The 17253-nt window shown below is 29.7% G+C and overlaps 3 protein-coding genes across 4 annotated transcripts; 2 read left to right on the top strand and 1 right to left on the bottom strand.

Annotated features, from left to right (window-relative positions):
- The first annotated feature begins 4232 nt into the window (after positions 1-4232).
- On the top strand, positions 4233-10108 carry LOC108554999 (ubiquitin-conjugating enzyme E2 J1). The gene is made up of 6 exons (XM_017910475.1): positions 4233-4552; positions 4848-5053; positions 5137-5327; positions 5399-5516; positions 5594-5873; positions 10030-10108. The coding sequence occupies exons 1-5, from the start codon at positions 4516-4518 to the stop codon at positions 5840-5842; spliced, it is 801 nt and encodes a 266-aa protein (XP_017765964.1). The 5' UTR covers positions 4233-4515; the 3' UTR covers positions 5843-5873; positions 10030-10108.
- On the bottom strand, positions 9965-11474 carry LOC108555000 (uncharacterized). Of its 2 annotated transcripts, none has more exons than XM_017910476.1 (7): positions 11234-11474; positions 11012-11081; positions 10896-10942; positions 10779-10812; positions 10510-10616; positions 10312-10424; positions 9965-10227 (listed from the first exon to the last, which is right to left on the bottom strand). In XM_017910476.1, exons 1-7 carry the CDS (start codon positions 11287-11289, stop codon positions 9965-9967), a joined length of 690 nt encoding a protein of 229 aa, XP_017765965.1. In that variant the 5' UTR covers positions 11290-11474. The 2 variants fall into 2 exon arrangements, with proteins under 2 accessions (XP_017765965.1, XP_017765966.1); XM_017910477.1 differs by having other exon boundaries at positions 11012-11063.
- Positions 11475-11835: 361 nt separating this feature from the next.
- Positions 11836-15531, top strand: LOC108554953 (bis(5'-adenosyl)-triphosphatase enpp4). Its single transcript, XM_017910379.1, has 9 exons — positions 11836-11910; positions 12130-12359; positions 12443-12689; positions 12790-12888; positions 12965-13328; positions 13411-13620; positions 13700-13954; positions 14014-14110; positions 15425-15531. The coding sequence occupies exons 2-9, from the start codon at positions 12247-12249 to the stop codon at positions 15444-15446; spliced, it is 1407 nt and encodes a 468-aa protein (XP_017765868.1). The 5' UTR covers positions 11836-11910; positions 12130-12246; the 3' UTR covers positions 15447-15531.
- Positions 15532-17253: the final 1722 nt, after the last annotated feature.

Here is a 17253-nt window from a genome sequence, read left to right as displayed (position 1 = left end):
GTTTTTTTTTTTTTTTTTTTTTTTTTTTTTTTTCTTTTTTTTTTCGCATTCTGAGTCTCATCATTGTACGAGAAAGTACGGGTATAATAACGCAACGTGCATTAAATATGTAACTTTAATACGCAACCCAACATCCGCGATTATATTACATGCTGAATCATGTGCGTCGCGTTCGAAGAGCTCGAAGAAGACCGCTAACGGTGGAACATCTGCTGTACTATCGATCCTGAAAACATTTGCATCCTCCTAGACGTAAAAGAGAAAAATAGATGGAAGAAAGAGGTAAATGAAACGAGACATTGTCGACGAGAGAAAGTAAAAACGGTTATGTCCTTTTTGTAACGATGAAACGAATAATCGCGAACGTGATACACAAGGCTGACATGTAATATGATCGCGTGTGTTTCCAGCGACACGTAACTTTACGATTAAAACTCGATCGAATGGGAAATCGAGCAGCGAGGGTGGATTAGCGATCTCTTAGATTGTTACGAACTCGTTCGAGATACTTTTTGTCCCTCCGTGATACGAGCAAGGAGAACAGCTACTGAGGATTTTACCATTTTATCTACATTTTTCAAAGACACGCACTCTTTTTCTCTATCTCTCTTTATATCTCTTTCTATTTCTGTCTAATGTTATCCCGTGATTTGTAGCGCCACCCGAAGTCATATGCGTCGATGTTTAGTATCTAGATCTTCGATAAGAAGGAAATCGAAGGAAGGGCAGAGCGAAAAAAAAAGAGAAAAATCGAATCGAAAGATTCTGCGATTGCATTATCGATTATCATGGAACCACATGTAAACGCTTCGATGAAGAAAACACCTGAATTTTTAAGAATACGAAAAACCAAATACAATCTGTACCGGAAATTTTGCAGAGTTCCTTTTTCTTTACGAATCGTCAAAAGAAAAAAAAAAAAAAAAACAGAAAAAAGAAGAAAAGAAAATGAGATATCTTCGAAATGATGATAATTACGACGACATTGATGATGATGTTAATGATGATGATGATAATAATAATAATAAAAATAATAGAAATAATAAAAATAATAATAATAATAACAATTAACGAGAACACTGTGTTTCGAGAAATGCTATACGAATTTTTATTGACACGTTTTTTCTTAATTCTTCGATTCTATCTGCCGAGAAAGGAAACCATGAAAATGAAGAGCTACCGTTATTCAGATAACCATCGAACCTCTTTCGATTATCGACAAGCAATACAATAGCCTCATTGGCGCGTACAACTCGATAAGATGGCGCACGTTCGGGGAACAGAATTTTGCGATGACTTATAGACGGTTATATACATGTATATACGCATATGATATGTATACATACCGAGTTAAGTTACATGCATTATCATCTCTTTATATACATATATACACACACAGAGAAAGGGACAGAGAAAGCGAATACACACGATAAGGCACACACAAGACCACAAACTAAATATACATATAATATACGGTATAATATATATAACCGGATGTTCGACCAAAGGAAGCTTTTCCTATGCGAAGCAGATCCGCGAAATTTTGAAAGTATCTTCTCTCAAGAGGGAAAGGTTCCTGTCGTTGAACAAGAATCCGATCGATTTAATGCAATTTGCTAAAAGGAAAGAAGAAGAAATAAGAAAATTGAGAATCCGACCTCGTTCTTCGTGGTATTTGGCACGATGCCATCGTGTCCATTTTGAAAGTTTTAAGAAAGAAATTTTGCTACGTGACAACCGGATACCGTTCGTTGCTTTGCCGTGGCGTTCGTTGCGATTCAATGACGAATTCGATCGATCGCGAATAAAACCGCTTTTTCCCTAGGGATCAGTCCTTTTCTCTACTATATCGAACATTCTCGATTACCGAAATCGAATCACTCGGTTTACACGGAGAATTTCGTACGGGATCATCTTGTTTCTCGTTTTTAACTTTATGCTTTATCGCAAATTCTTGTATATATTGAGTTACACGACGGGAAAGCTCGCGTACATTTTAAACGAGACGAAACCATGTACGATTGTACGAATACATCGGAAAAGTTGTTCGAGTATACGTGAATTTATTTGACGAACATAATCGATCGAATTCGCCGACAAATCACTTTTATGTACCTGTTACGACTGATTATTGTGTATTATCGCCGCGAACAGTAAATATATACATATACATATATATAATTTGTGTGTGCGCGTGTGTGTATATATCTATATGCCATACGGTCACCATTATTTTGTAATTATCGTTAAATGTCATTGATTGCTTGCTACCCGCGATTCGTGATCCACCATAATCTTATATCGGTAATCGTATGTACATATCGAGTTAACAAAGAAATCACAAGAGAAAAAAAAAAAAAATTGAAAATGCGAAAAAATATAGACGAATGGTGGAGGTTATAGTCGTATGATGATCCGAAGTAGCGGCCAAGCGAGAAAAGGCATTGCGAATCGTCACTCGATAGACGCATCGTGGGCTGTTTCGTTTCTTCCACGTGTGCAAATAACAAACTGCCTTCTGGAAAATGGGAAACAATTAGTCAGGTGATACGCCGAGTGGATAAAATGTAACGGAACAGGGGTGAATTAATCGCGAGAGATACGTATATCGTGATAGAAATATGTTGAGCAAGCAAACAGAATGCGCGAAGTGGCGATTTTAACCAATTTTTTCAGGGAAATCGTAGACTTCGTTTCTCTCGTGAGTTTTATGCGATAATCGTTCGGTGGATACATCTGCGCATACTGCTCGAAAGGAAGATACGCAATAAACGAAATATCAGTGGAACGTTAGGCGATGAGGGAACGGAGCGTGATATCGCTTGAAGTGTGTAACGGATGAACTGACGATTGTACCGAATGTTTGCTGCGAATGTCGTAGGATCGTCGTTTTCGTAATAATCGATCAATCGTTGTGGGAACACTGTCGATTCAACGTGATATTTCGAGATATAGGTTTGTTACGGGTGTATCCGCCGGGTGTGCACAAAACATTGCATGAACCGTAATCGAACTTATATTTGCGGCATTCGAAGAATGGCATTCAACGATAAAACTGTACATACGCACGTTTACTATTATCTATTTACTATTACGAGAAATCTTATTCCTAAGATCTTCGACTGTACGACTTTATCGAAACGAGAATAATTCTGGTAATGAAAACGACAACAAGAAAAACAACAAAAACGATCTGCATTGCATACATTGTTTAGCGCCATTGTGAACTCTATCCCTTCTTATGAGATAAGCATAATTATATTTGTTTATATATACATATACATGACAACATACGTATAGAAACATTACAAGAATTATTATTATTATTACTATTATTCTTATTATTACCATTATGATGATTATCATTATTATTAAATATTTATCACCATTTATTATTATGATTATTATCAGTAAACGAACAAGAAAACGATGAAGGTACGACGGATAATTGCTAAAAATTAAATGAAAGATCTTACTTATACATAATTATAAATACGTCATGATGACATATTCATAACAATTAATTATTACGATAACGTAATGACATTATTATTATTACTATTATAAATAACACCCTATTCCCATTTATTGTGAATGTTTACGTTGTTTTATGATATTCAGAATATTCTAAAAATAAAGTCTATAATTTCCACGAATATCTTCACTTTATTTACCTGCACTGACTTTATATTCTGAAATATATAAATCAAGATAATGTTCCAATAATACTATGTTTTCGGTTCGGGTAGTTATGTTTTATGATGTACGCACGTTTTATATAACTGGCAACGTTATTTATTTCATTTCCCATATAGGAGCTGTAATTGTATCTGCTAGGCGAAATGAAAAGTAATATTCGCAATGTCTTAACCGCATTTAAGTAATACCACTTCCGTAATTGCTGTCATTTTATATTATCTTTAATAACGTCAAAGAACGGTGGTCGAATACGATATATCATGGTTGCCTTAAAAAGTACAACAATTCGAGTATTTAAAAACGATTTAAATAATTCATCTGTACATAGAATAATACACGATATAATTGCTGAGAAAGAAACGATAATGGTGATGGAATATAAGAAATACTGAATATAGAACAACAAGAATGAATCTCGAAAATAATCGAAAAATCCAAGTCCAACGTTGACCCGTTTCGAAATTTCCGGACCTAATGTTCAGCGGGATCGACTTCTGCGCGCATTCATGAGCAAACAACTTCAAGCGATGAAACTGACATAAGTGCGCGTGCACGCGATAAGCGCGGCCACTTTCACGTTATTTTTTGTGCGATTATATACGCGCTGCTCCTATTAGGCCACGTCAAAATTAATTTCGTCGTTATTAGAAGCAACGTATTCTTTTCGGATGATTAGATTTGCCGTAATGAAAAATGTGAAGAATGTATAGTAGGTTACTACATCGGTGCATCAAGGCCGTCTAACAAGGCAGATAGCACTTTGGTCAAGTACTATTTTTATTCCAGTTGTTAACCTCGAACGACATATTCGCAGAAATGTCATTCGAAGGAAAGTACAACGTGAAAAGTCCTGGTAAGTACTATAGAAAATATAAATTTCATTCGTTTATCTGTCGTTAGAGTCACAAAATATATCAAATGCACAACATATACGTGTTTTTGCAACTTTACAGAACGTTTGTTATCTGTCGAAATTGTCGCTCCGCGTTATCTAATGATACGTGTTGCTGAGATTTCTACTGCAATATATAATGTTTCGTAAAAATATGCTGCATATATTAAGATACTTGATTAAATGGCTTTTATTATTGTGGTACCATACGTGATATTGTAATGGGTTTTGCATTATATAATAAATAAAATTTCAGCGGTGAAGAGATTAATGAGAGAGGCTCAAGAGCTTCATGAGGCTACAGAAGAATACTGTGCATCTCCTTTAGAAGACAATCTTTTTGAGTGGCATTTTACTGTTCAAGGACCACCTTCCACAGACTTTGAAGGTGGTGTTTACCATGGTAGAATTTTGTTGCCACCAGAATATCCTATGAAACCACCAAATATTATATTGTTAACAGTAAACTATCTTAATACAGATTATGCTTAATTTTTAAGTTAAAGCACTTGAAATAAAGGTATATTAAATATATATTTTTTTAGCCCAATGGACGCTTTGAAACTAATAAAAAAATTTGCCTAAGCATTTCTGGGTATCACCCAGAAACATGGCAACCTTCGTGGAGTATCAGAACAGCTTTATTGGCTTTAATTGCTTTTATGCCGACACCAGGAAATAGGACAATCGGTTCTTTAGATCATAGCACAGAAGAGAGGCAGAAGCTTGCAAAAAAGTAATTAATACTATTCTTCAATTTTAATATTGTCAATAGAAGATAATCTTTAAAATAATTAACTATTACAGATCTCTAAGTTGGCAATGCGATACTTGTGGCAAAGTTGTTGATTTGTTATCTAAAAACACAGTTAAGAAACCCATCACAGAGGAAGAACAAACTATGTTAAATACAATAGCTTTGAAGGTACTTTTCTATTACTACAATATTATGTTATATTTAATAATTCGTATTACATACTTTTAAAAATCGTACTTCTCTAGGCTGATGATTCACCTGCATCGGATACATCTTCTTTAGTCAATACAGATAGTACTTCAGAAAATCAACTAAGACAACGCAGTATTGAACCGATTAGTGTTGATAATCAAGATCAACAGCAATCGGATGTTATAGTAAATCAACAAGTAGAAACGATGTCATCTTCGAACGATTTATTTTGGAGTATTCTGATCGCTTCCTTAGTATCAGCGATAATTCTACTTATTTTACGACGGCTATTTCTTGTTTAAAGTATTCTAAATGTAACAAAACATTATGACTGTAAGTATATTAACAAGACGAAGTAAATTTTATACACATTTTATGAAACATTTTTAAACTTAGAAGAGAATGTCAAATTTATACACACTGGGAATAATCTGAATTTCATCTAAATAATATATGGCAAAGATTGCACTAATATATTCACTTTAGTACATATCTAGCTTACTCTTACAAAAAAATTGTTCATTACAAAAACTAGTTGTTTTTGATGAGTATAAAAATTGTGAAAAATTCTAAATCGCATTATTTTGTTTTTTACTCTTTAATTATCTCTTAGATGTTTTTTTAACTTTTTGATATTTAATATATATTTGCAATGCGTAATTTAAAAGTAATTCAATATCTACTAATAAAAAAGTTACAAATTGCATTTAAAAAAATATATATATATAGTTAATAATTTACACATGATTTTTTAGTTACATATAAATTAGTTCAGTGTTAAATACTCATACTACTTTCATCAGAGCTGTACTGTATTTGTAAAAATTTACCAAACATTTTTTAAACAAATCCATTTCGCAATAAAACTAACATCTTTCATACAAGTGAATTTTAATTTCATGTCACTATGGTCTGAAATTACAATTATATTTTTTTGCTCCCTCATTGTTATATAAATGTAGATAACTTGTATATTAGAACTGTATATAACTAATATAAATTCAATGTAAGTTAAACTATTGTGTTGTATTTCATCAAATTGTGCACATAAAAAGTAAAACCAAATACATCAATTTAAGGAACACTTAATTGCAGTACAAATATTAATACCAATAATTCTATCGACATTTGTTAATAAGTGTATAAGTAAACAAGAAAATCTAAGAGTATACAAAAAACGTATATGTATATTATTCAAATAACACTTATCCGATGCATAATTAAACATTAATTCCAACTACATGACCACACATATATTTAGACAATAGTATTTGGAACACTGTACATTTTGACCTCTTTCTAACTTCAATCTGTATTTAAACTTTGTTTAGATTTAGAATATATCCCATTATTAATATACAAAAATAAAACGTCATTACTATGGGACCATATGGAACATGGTTTCATTGTACCCATATATAATAAGGGGGAAATTAAAAATACGGGAATATTCGGGGTATGAAGTACATCTTTCTTGTCATTTCTTCTTGCATGTACATAAAAATATAATAAAGTAACTATTTATTAAAGCATATAAACATATTCATTTTAACATGTATTATTTTCACATTCAACTATTTACTCGCTGACCGATTTCACTGTAAATAATGAATCAACGTGATATGACAACCTTTAAAAAATTCGTATATCGAACTAAAATGCCGAAAGAAAAAGTCCTAGTTTATAATTGATGATAAATAAAATTTACGCAATTTATTGGACTTAATGCTATGGTTCTAAACAAAATTACATTTAAATAAATAAAAATACTAATACAAGATACCGTATTTTATAACGATTTCATTACATATTTTATTTAATTAATATCATACCAATATTAATAATTGCATTTAATATGTAAGCAAACAATGCACAGTATTGGTCGCAAACTCACAATAAAGTGTGAATGGCCGTGCACAAAATATAAACTATGTCATTTCGATCTCTAATGCTAGGCACAGATAAATATATTCTTAAAGCCAACAGTGATAAATTTTGTTTACAACTTCAAAATTGATACACATATAAATTATTTTTCTATACATAGAACATATATCTATAAAGCCATTAAATATTTGGAGTCGAAAAATACGAATTAATTCTAAGATTAAATATAAAATAGCCGATCGAAGTAAATTTCGACATACAATTGCAACTTACATAAAATAATAATTTCAGTACAAAGTATTAGCCATGAAAAGATTTAATACTGAAAATATTTTTTTGGTCCCTATTATGTTGAAGCACTTAAAATTTTCGAAAAAAAAGTTTTTGTCATAAATATTCACTAAATAAACGTTTGACAAATATTTGACATAATACTAATTTAGAAAATATACAGAAATTAAACCACAGTGAGAGAAGACAAGTTGAATTTGAATTTTATATTTTTTGCCAATATTAATTATTTTAGAATCATCAAAATATCAACTTTACTTAACTCTCGTGTAAATAATTTATTCATTACATTGTTCTTAATATAGAAACAAATTGCAAGCGTTTTATCATTTTTTTTCATATATCGTTTGAAGCACCTTTTCATTTTCTTCCATGTTGAACAATATTTATCAATTTTTTTATTACCACATTAGACACATTTTGCACTTAGGATTAATTTAAATATTAATTCTAAGCCACATACACTTTGCTCAACTAATATTTCTGTGCGTTTTTCATGCAATTTAATATAAATCTTTATAAACTTTATTTTGCTTATTCAATTTCCATTCATGGAGTTCAAGGTAAATTATGACGAGAAATAGAACCTATGGAGTGCATAAATAGCATGGCACTGAATTATTAACATATTGCATCATTATTATTAAACATTTTCATTACTCTTAACATTATTACTATATGTACTATTGCTGCATATATTTTGATTCGCTCTTGATGCAAATTATCCGCAAACTAATAATCTTAAGTTTAATTATGTAATTATACCGCAGCAAAGCAGTAAACGCGATACAATCGAAGTTTAAAACAGCATATAGCGAATTTTATATTTTCTTTATCTATTGTAAGGCAGCCTACCTCGGTTTGAAATTCATTCATTCATCAATAATCGATAGTCTATCTAAAATTGTGATCTAAATATCTCGTAATAATTTAACTTCAGTAGAAACATGTTTTTGTACACTCAAATATATATCAACACTAATCTCGGCATCATTTCGTCCTGCCTTGCTTCCCTTCTCTCTCTCTCTCTCTCTCTCTCTCTCTCTCTCTCTCTCTCTCTCTCTTCCCTTTCATCTCTCGCTCTATCTTTCTCACTCTCACACTGCAAATTTTACAGAGATTCACAGAATTTTATCATGACTAGACTTATTTAGACTATGTAATAGTCTTCTTTGTATAAAATACGGTTAATGTAAGATATACCTAGATATACTAAGCTTTAAAAGAAAATTCTTCCACAAAAAGCTGTTCATAATTTCACTCGCAAAAAAATATATTGCATTGATAGCACCTGATACATTTTAATCTTAATTTCTGCTTCGAATTTCTTTTTCCTATCTAAATTAAATAATAAAAATTTTACGAACATAAGAAATTATGTTGTAGATGAATGATATGTACTGTTTAACCATTTGAAGCATAATTGGCGATTTATATAAAGATTCTTACAATATTTGATTAAGAAATTTATCTTTCATAAAAAATTGAAAAACTGGTTGAAATAATTTTTATATTATTGGAGTATGCCTCAAAAGGTTAAAATAGTATATTATGACACTATGTAACGGTATGTATATAGAAAAAAAAATGAGATCAACATTAACTACAGTAAATTAATTTCATATACAAAGGAATTAAAACGAAAATAAAACATCTTTGGTGTAGAAATAAATAAAATAACAATATTAATATTATTTAAAAAAAATTGTAAACTTTGGAAATAGAATTCATAGGTTATCAACAGGAAGAAAGTTATTGTCCTGTGGAAGTTGAGTGAAATCAGAATAATAATATTCAAACATGTTATAAAATGAAAATAAAGTCGACATCAGCTAAAAAATACAATAAAAAATACATAATACAATAAAAGTCTCATCGTTCGTTTAAAGTTCAATGATCAAACAAAACATTACTTTATGAGTGTAAAATTTATATACATGTGGTATAAAAATTTCTCTTTCACATGAATCATTGGCATGTTTTAGTAATAAACTATTGAAAGGTATTTTCAGGTAATATACCTTTCTTTAAAATTCTATTTTAATTACATTAACTTATACATATATGTATATATACCTTGAAACAATATAAATATATCTTCATATTGTTTCAACAATACAAATATTGAAACAGTAGAATCTTTTTTTGTTTCCTAAAAGTATTTTATACACATTAATTCCGTTGTGTACTTTTCCTTGTAATACAAAAATACAAACAATCCTGTTTAATTGTAAATGCATTATTTATCAACTAGCATTAGTCCATTCTCCCGTTTCTTTTAACGCTCTATCCGTTAATCTTTCTATTTCAGTCAAAAGCTGTTCAGTCTCTAAGTCAACACATACCATATCCGATTCTACCGGATCCCATTCTAAACTATTTGGTGTCGACACCCTAGACCAAGGAGATGCTGTCAAGCTAGAGGGTTGACTATTATTTATCGACGTTTGAGTTATAGAACCGTCAGTACTTTCAACTTTCTCATCATCCATAATTGGCAGAGGCATTCCTAAACACATAGCAATTTTTTAATATGTTATAAATGTATCATATATAATTCTGTATGTTTGTAATTAAATACAAATTTTCTTACCTTCATGTTCCCACTCTAGATCTAATGATGAGCCAGGAGTGGAAGAAACACATGCTTGTTGTTTCATTAATGTTCTTGCATCAAGAATTTGGAGTGGAGTATCTAGTCCAGAACTAACAAATTATTTTATTATAATTAGTTACTTTTGTGTCAATCATCACAATAATATAGTTAAGTATTGTTAAGTAGATATTATACCTTGTAGAAGCATTATTTCTAGACTTTAATCTGGCATATTTATTAGTACCCTTTGACCATGCTCCATCTTCTAGTAATTCTAATGTTACAGGGACTCCATGTTTTTTCTACAAATATAATATAAATATTGAAATTTTCTTGATATTGAAAAAATGTAATGACAAAATGTAATTATTGACTAATGTAATCAGAATCAATGATTGCATTAATAAATAGACTTACTATGCCCAATAAAATATATAAAACTTCAGATAAACTAATTCATTTACCTTGAATCGGTTTAAGGAGAGAAACGATAACAGGCTATCCAGGAAGCATAACAATGAAGCATGTAATTAATATAACAAAAATGAAACACTGCCCTAAAACTCAATACAATTCCTTACGTTTTTGATCCTCTAGGTTTGTCTGCATCTCCTTTGTCATCTATAAACTATAAAAAGACAATTCTATATATTGATGTTTTTTATTAAAACATCAAAAAGCATAAAATTATATATACCTCAACTTGTTCGTCTCCTTGGTAGGACATACTGGTGTGTCTTTGGTAAAATCTTAAATTTAAATATGTTCTATGTCAGGAAAGAGAAATATGCATATGATAAAGATATATTCATAAAAAATGTATATAAAGGGCAAAAATAGTACATGGATAGAAAGGAACATCAAATTAAGATATCTCTAAAAATGGTTTTTACTTTATGATAAAAGATATATTTCTAACCTGTATGACAAAGAGTCTGTAACTTTGGAAATGCAGCGGCCGAAACAGGCCCCCATGACCTGTTAACACACGGCGTATCGCCGTCATCTAACTGATATAAGCGTTCAAATGCCAATATTTAATTTTCACGTGATACGTGAAGGATAATGGGAATGATTGGTGATACTTCATACAAAGGTACAGAAACATCAAACGCGATTCATCTCTTCCAAATATAACGTATCGCACCTTTGAGCATCTGTCAGTTGCATACTTGAATGCACTCTTGTCCGCTGCAGTTTTACTGGCATGCTTGCGTCAGTAAACAAGCTCACCAACTGGAGGATTCCGAAGAAAAATTGAACAATTATTTTTTAACTATCTGAGAGTCAAAAACCAACAAACATATTAAAATCTACTTACAGTACGTTTATCTATATGTAAATAGTAGAAAGCTCGTTGAGGTTTGATCAAATTCGTATTAGTAATTATTTCTGATTAAAGGAGGTATTCGTTTAGTGAATTCATCGTTGGAAAAAGACAATAGTGGTACGATTAGCAAACAGTAGAAGGGATAGTTGTCATTACTTTATAGTTTTATAGTTCATGTGAAATGAAGTATTGTTCAGTATTTGGCAAACGGTGCTGGAGAAAGAAAGTAGTTTAGTGTTTTCGGTATTTTGTCATGTCTTCATCTGGTAATTTATAGTTAGTTCCATTCGATGAAATTTTTAAAAAATTATTAAATTCATAAAATTATGTCTTTGTATACGATTCTATAGTGTAGTTTAGAAATCAAATTTTTTTTTGAAAATATATATATATATATTGAAAATATATATATATTTTATATATATATATATATTTTGTAACTGTAGACATTATCAATAACTGAATACATTTTACCTTAAATTTAGGTTGAACAAGACTTGCCACTAAAATGATTTTAAAACAATGACAAAAGTACAGTAATAACTGTTAATTAAATAATACAATAATTCTTCCTGTAGAAGACAGATATATACATATTCACAATGAATTCTCTAATTGTATTTACTTTAATACTTGTTACATTACTTAATGTAAAACATGGATTATTAATAACACAACATCCAAAACTATTAGTAATATCATATGATGCATTCAGGTATTTTATATAACTTTATTACTTTTTAATTGTAACATACATGTAAATTATTATACTGATTCAATCCTTTTTTAATTTTATAGGTATGATTATTTTGACAGAAATTTAACACCATTCATGAACAAATTGAGACATGAAGGCACACATGTAGATTATATGATGAACATTTTTGTCACGAAAACATTCCCTAACCATCATACAATGGCTACAGGATTATATGCAGAAACTCATGGAGTTGTTGACAATAAATTTTATGATCCTATTTCAGAAAATACAACAGATGATTTATATGATTTATATCACTATGATAATAGAATTCTTCCTATTTGGGTATGTCAACTATAATACATAAATATTTATTTCCTTTATTTACTTTTTTGTATGTTTTATTTTTGTGTAATGCAATTTTATGTAATTTTTTATGTAACAGATCATCAATGAAAAAGGTGGTGCTCAAAGAAGAAGTGGTACAATGATGTGGCCTGGTTGTGCTTATGAATATCAAGGAATTACCCCTACATTTTCACAGGTTTATATTTTTTATTATAGTAAATTTAAAAAGTGGAATTTGTATAATACAAATAATAGATTTCTAATTATATCAGAATTTCCTTATATCTATGCCATGGGAAGAAAGAATAGATACTTTAATATCATGGTTTGTTCATCCTATACATCCAATAAATTTTGGAATATTATACTTTGAGGAGCCAGATTATCATGGCCATGGTATTGGAATAAAAGGACCTGAATTTGATGATATTCTTAGAAAATTAGATAATATAACTAGATATCTTCATAATAAGATAGAATATCATGGTTTACATGATCTCAACATTATTCATTTGAGTGATCATGGAATGGCAAGTGTTAAATTAGACAGAATAATAGATTTAACAAAGTATATTAACAGTTCCGATTACAAGTATGTGGGTACCTCACCAGGACTTCACATTTTCCCCAATACTGGTGTGTTGAGTCATTCTATAAGCCACTAAGTTCATTTAAACTATTAAGATAATGAAGTAAAACAAGCAAATAATATTTTCAGGTAAAGAAGAAACAATTTACCAAGCATTGAAACAGGCATCATTAGAAACAAAGACATTCAGAGTGTATAAAAGAGAAGAAATTCCAAAAAAATATCACTACAGCAATAACACACGTGTTGGTCCTATTTTTATTATTGCTGAAGTTGGATATGCATTCGATAATCTTTATCAGAATATAGAGCATTATAAAAAGGAATTTAATATTACCGGTAACATATATGATTTTTAAAATAGAGTTTCCAACTCAAGTATATGAAATTGGAAGGGTATAATAATATTTACTTTCAGTAACCAGTGATTCAGAATTCGGACTTCATGGTTACGATAATGAAGCTGTAGAAATGCATCCTTTCTTCTTTGCAAATGGTCCAGCATTTATGAATAAATGCAAACTCGAGCCTTTTAGTAATCTAGATTTATTTCCATTATTTTGTAAGATACTTGGTCTACAATGTCCTATAGGGAATGGTACTTTATCACATTTAACCAAATGTCTTAAAAAGCACCAACAAGATATCACAGTGATCGCTTATCGAAAGATATGTAAGTAGAAATCATATACTGTCGTGTTCACAGTTGTTTACCATTTATTACTAACTCAGTTGTAGCCACTACTATATCCATGACAATGGTTGGAGTTATAGGAGCAATAGTAATGTTCTATATGAGGAAACGACGACAAGGAGCAAAAAGTTATAGGTAAGTAAAATATACACTTACTGACAAAAATTAAAAAGCAATGTAATCGTTTGGTAATTTGGGTATATTTTCTATCTTCTACAATACTTAGGTTGAAACTAAGAATGACATAATAAAATAACATTCCATACATCAGTAAACAATAAGTTTTTTTTCTAACATACTTGTGTAAAGACCACAATTAAATTGAATCGAAAAAATAAAACAAAATCTGCATGACATTAGTCAAGAAACATACAAAATACTCACAAGAAGTTCCCTTTTTGACATTACTCAGTCTAGTTCATATTATAGTTTGTGTTAAATATGACAAGAAGGCAATATTTAATAAACGCTGAAAAACTGAAAGTAGTTAAAAAGGACAAGAAAAAAATTAACATAGCAAGAGTGTTTAGTGTGAATCGTTGCATTATCACTAAGATTATAAAACGATTTGACAAATATGGAACTGTTAAAACAGCACCACGAACTGGCTGGCAGACTACGAAAAATAACTAAAAAGCTAGATCGTCGAATTGCAAGGCCCTCGAAGTCGAATCCATTTTACACTGTTTTTCAAATTAAAAATCAACTGGGTCTGGAAAACATTCGTAACAGAACTGTTAGCTGTCGACTTGTGTCGAAGAAAAATAGAGTAGCTCGATTGGAGTTTGCTAAAGAATGGCATAATTGGACTACTACTGAATGGTCAAAAATTCTATGGACTGATGAAAAGTTCAACTTGTTTGGAAATGACTCTAATAATAATGTGCGATAATACTGGACAACGATTTGATGTTAAATACCTAAAACCGACTGTAGAATTTGGTGGCGGTAATGTGATGGTGTGGGGTTGTATATTGCCTAACGGTCCTTGTCCATTAATACAAATAAAAGAAACAATGGATAAATTTGTGTATTACAACATCTTACAAAATCATATGCTGCCATTTGCCAATGAAAAAATGTTATCTGGGTGGTCATTTCAACACGATAACGATCCCAAACATTCTTCTAACTTAGTTAAACAGAACAGTTAGCAGAACAAAATGTTAATGTAATCAAATGGACAAGTCAACCTCATTCAATATGGAATGTTATTTTATTACGCTATTTTTAGTTTCAACCTATGTATCTTAGAAGATAGAGAATATACCGAAATTCCCAAATGATTACGTTATTTCTTAACTTTTATCAGTAAGTGTATATGTTAGAATAGTTTTAGATTGAAAATATATTAGACATATAAATAATGTTTATAATTTCGAAACTTGTAAAAAATTCCAATTTAAGAAGCATTTTATTAATATAACATTGAAATTTTTATTTTTCCAGATATTATCCATGGGATGGATAGTTTATAAAAAATATCAAGCAATATACGAAATACATGAATTTTCATATTACATATAGATAAAATGAATTTAAAAATAATGATAATAACAAATAGCATCATGAATAATAAATAAATCTGATTTTGTTTTTTATGAATGAAGTTTTGTTATTTTAAACTTCGGAAAATAGTGAAATGTTTAAATAAAATTTTAGTCTGTTTAAATAATCCATACGTTAATTATAGTACTAGATGTAATTATATTATACATACTTTTGAATTTATACAAGAATATAAATAATTTTTAACTAGTTTTTATTAGAGCATTGTTGAATATCATTTCATGAAAGAAACGCGAAAAATTTTAACGTGACAACTAGCTACTGATGTACAGCATAAGAAATAAATTTTTTAATAGAAAGTTAAATTTCTCATTTATATGTTCACAAAGAAATCCATTATAAAAAGAAGCTGCTTCCTAATATCATTACAATATTATTCTTATAGCACAAGTGTCAAAAATAACCAGATTCGACATTTTATTTTTAGAAAAATACTGGAAGATTTGGAAGCACAATACCATTGGGATGAATATCACAATATTGAAAATACTACTTGCAAGTAAATTTAAAAAAAAATCTGTTCAAATTTCTGTTTCTTATTTCATCTTAAAAAAGAAATTATCTTCTCTTTCTTCAAGATGAAACAAAAATTATGAACTTCGTATCAACCAATGTGGTTAATAATTTATTTCTCTTTTCAGATTAAACAATCTTCCAAATTTATTCATAATTTTATGCTATGCAAAAAGTCGAGGAAATATTAAACATAGGAAAACTCTTTTTCATTATAGGTAACATATACTTTACTCATCTGGTGGAATATATGTTTAAATATATATAAATGAGAAAATACTTCTGTAATGAAAAAAAAGAATTGATACTTTCAAATAATATTTTAAATAGTGTATATAATGTTACGAACAATCACTATTAGTTCATATTCTAGATATACAAACTTTTATGAGTTTTCATAAAATACTTCCTACATAAACTTTTTATTCTTTTAAATTATACTACATTATATAATAAGCATATATATTACATGTAATATAGAAATAGGATGATATGAATTGCCTTTTTACTTGTACTAATAAGCACGAATGATCTAAGTATTTAAATAAATCGTGACTGAATAATAACTATACACAACATTAGTTTAAAAATTAAAATGTACAATGGTATTTTGCAAAATTTGACTAACAGACCAAATGTATTTATGACGTGACTACACCATTCATGTGACAATTCATATGTAAATAAATCGGTTGTAAATAAATACTCTCAATTCAAAACTGCTTTTCTTTTCCTTTCGTCTAACCAATAGAAACGGGAATAATAATAACGAAGATGTTGTACTTAAAACGTTAGTAGTAAATAACTATAATATCGTTTCTATGAAATGATCCAAGGGTCTATTCGCCTGATTATTATCGAATAAGTCAGATTTAACAAGTTATGTCATCGTGCACTAATGACTGATAACGATATTGTCAAATGGACACAATTAAACGATAAAGTGTAGGAAAATTACGTAAAAAGGTTATTTTCTGTCACCCTATGATATAACAATTAATTTATAAAAAAGTGCCTTTAAATTTTTACAAAAAAAGATAGAGACGATACCGCAGTGAAAAATTACAAATTACCAAGTTTCTGGAATTAATTTATGAACTTTATAACGACATCGTAAACAACATTCCTATTCCAATTTTCGTATATAATTTGATGCTAATTAGTTTGCTATTAATAATTATTTGAAGACGTTCGTA

Source organism: Eufriesea mexicana, unplaced genomic scaffold, assembly GCF_001483705.2.
Source record: "Eufriesea mexicana isolate 0111107269 unplaced genomic scaffold, ASM148370v2 scaffold100, whole genome shotgun sequence".
Lineage (NCBI taxonomy): Eukaryota > Metazoa > Arthropoda > Insecta > Hymenoptera > Apidae > Eufriesea > Eufriesea mexicana.
The sequence above is the reverse complement of the archived record's forward strand: the minus strand, read 5'-3'. Positions and strand labels throughout refer to the sequence as shown.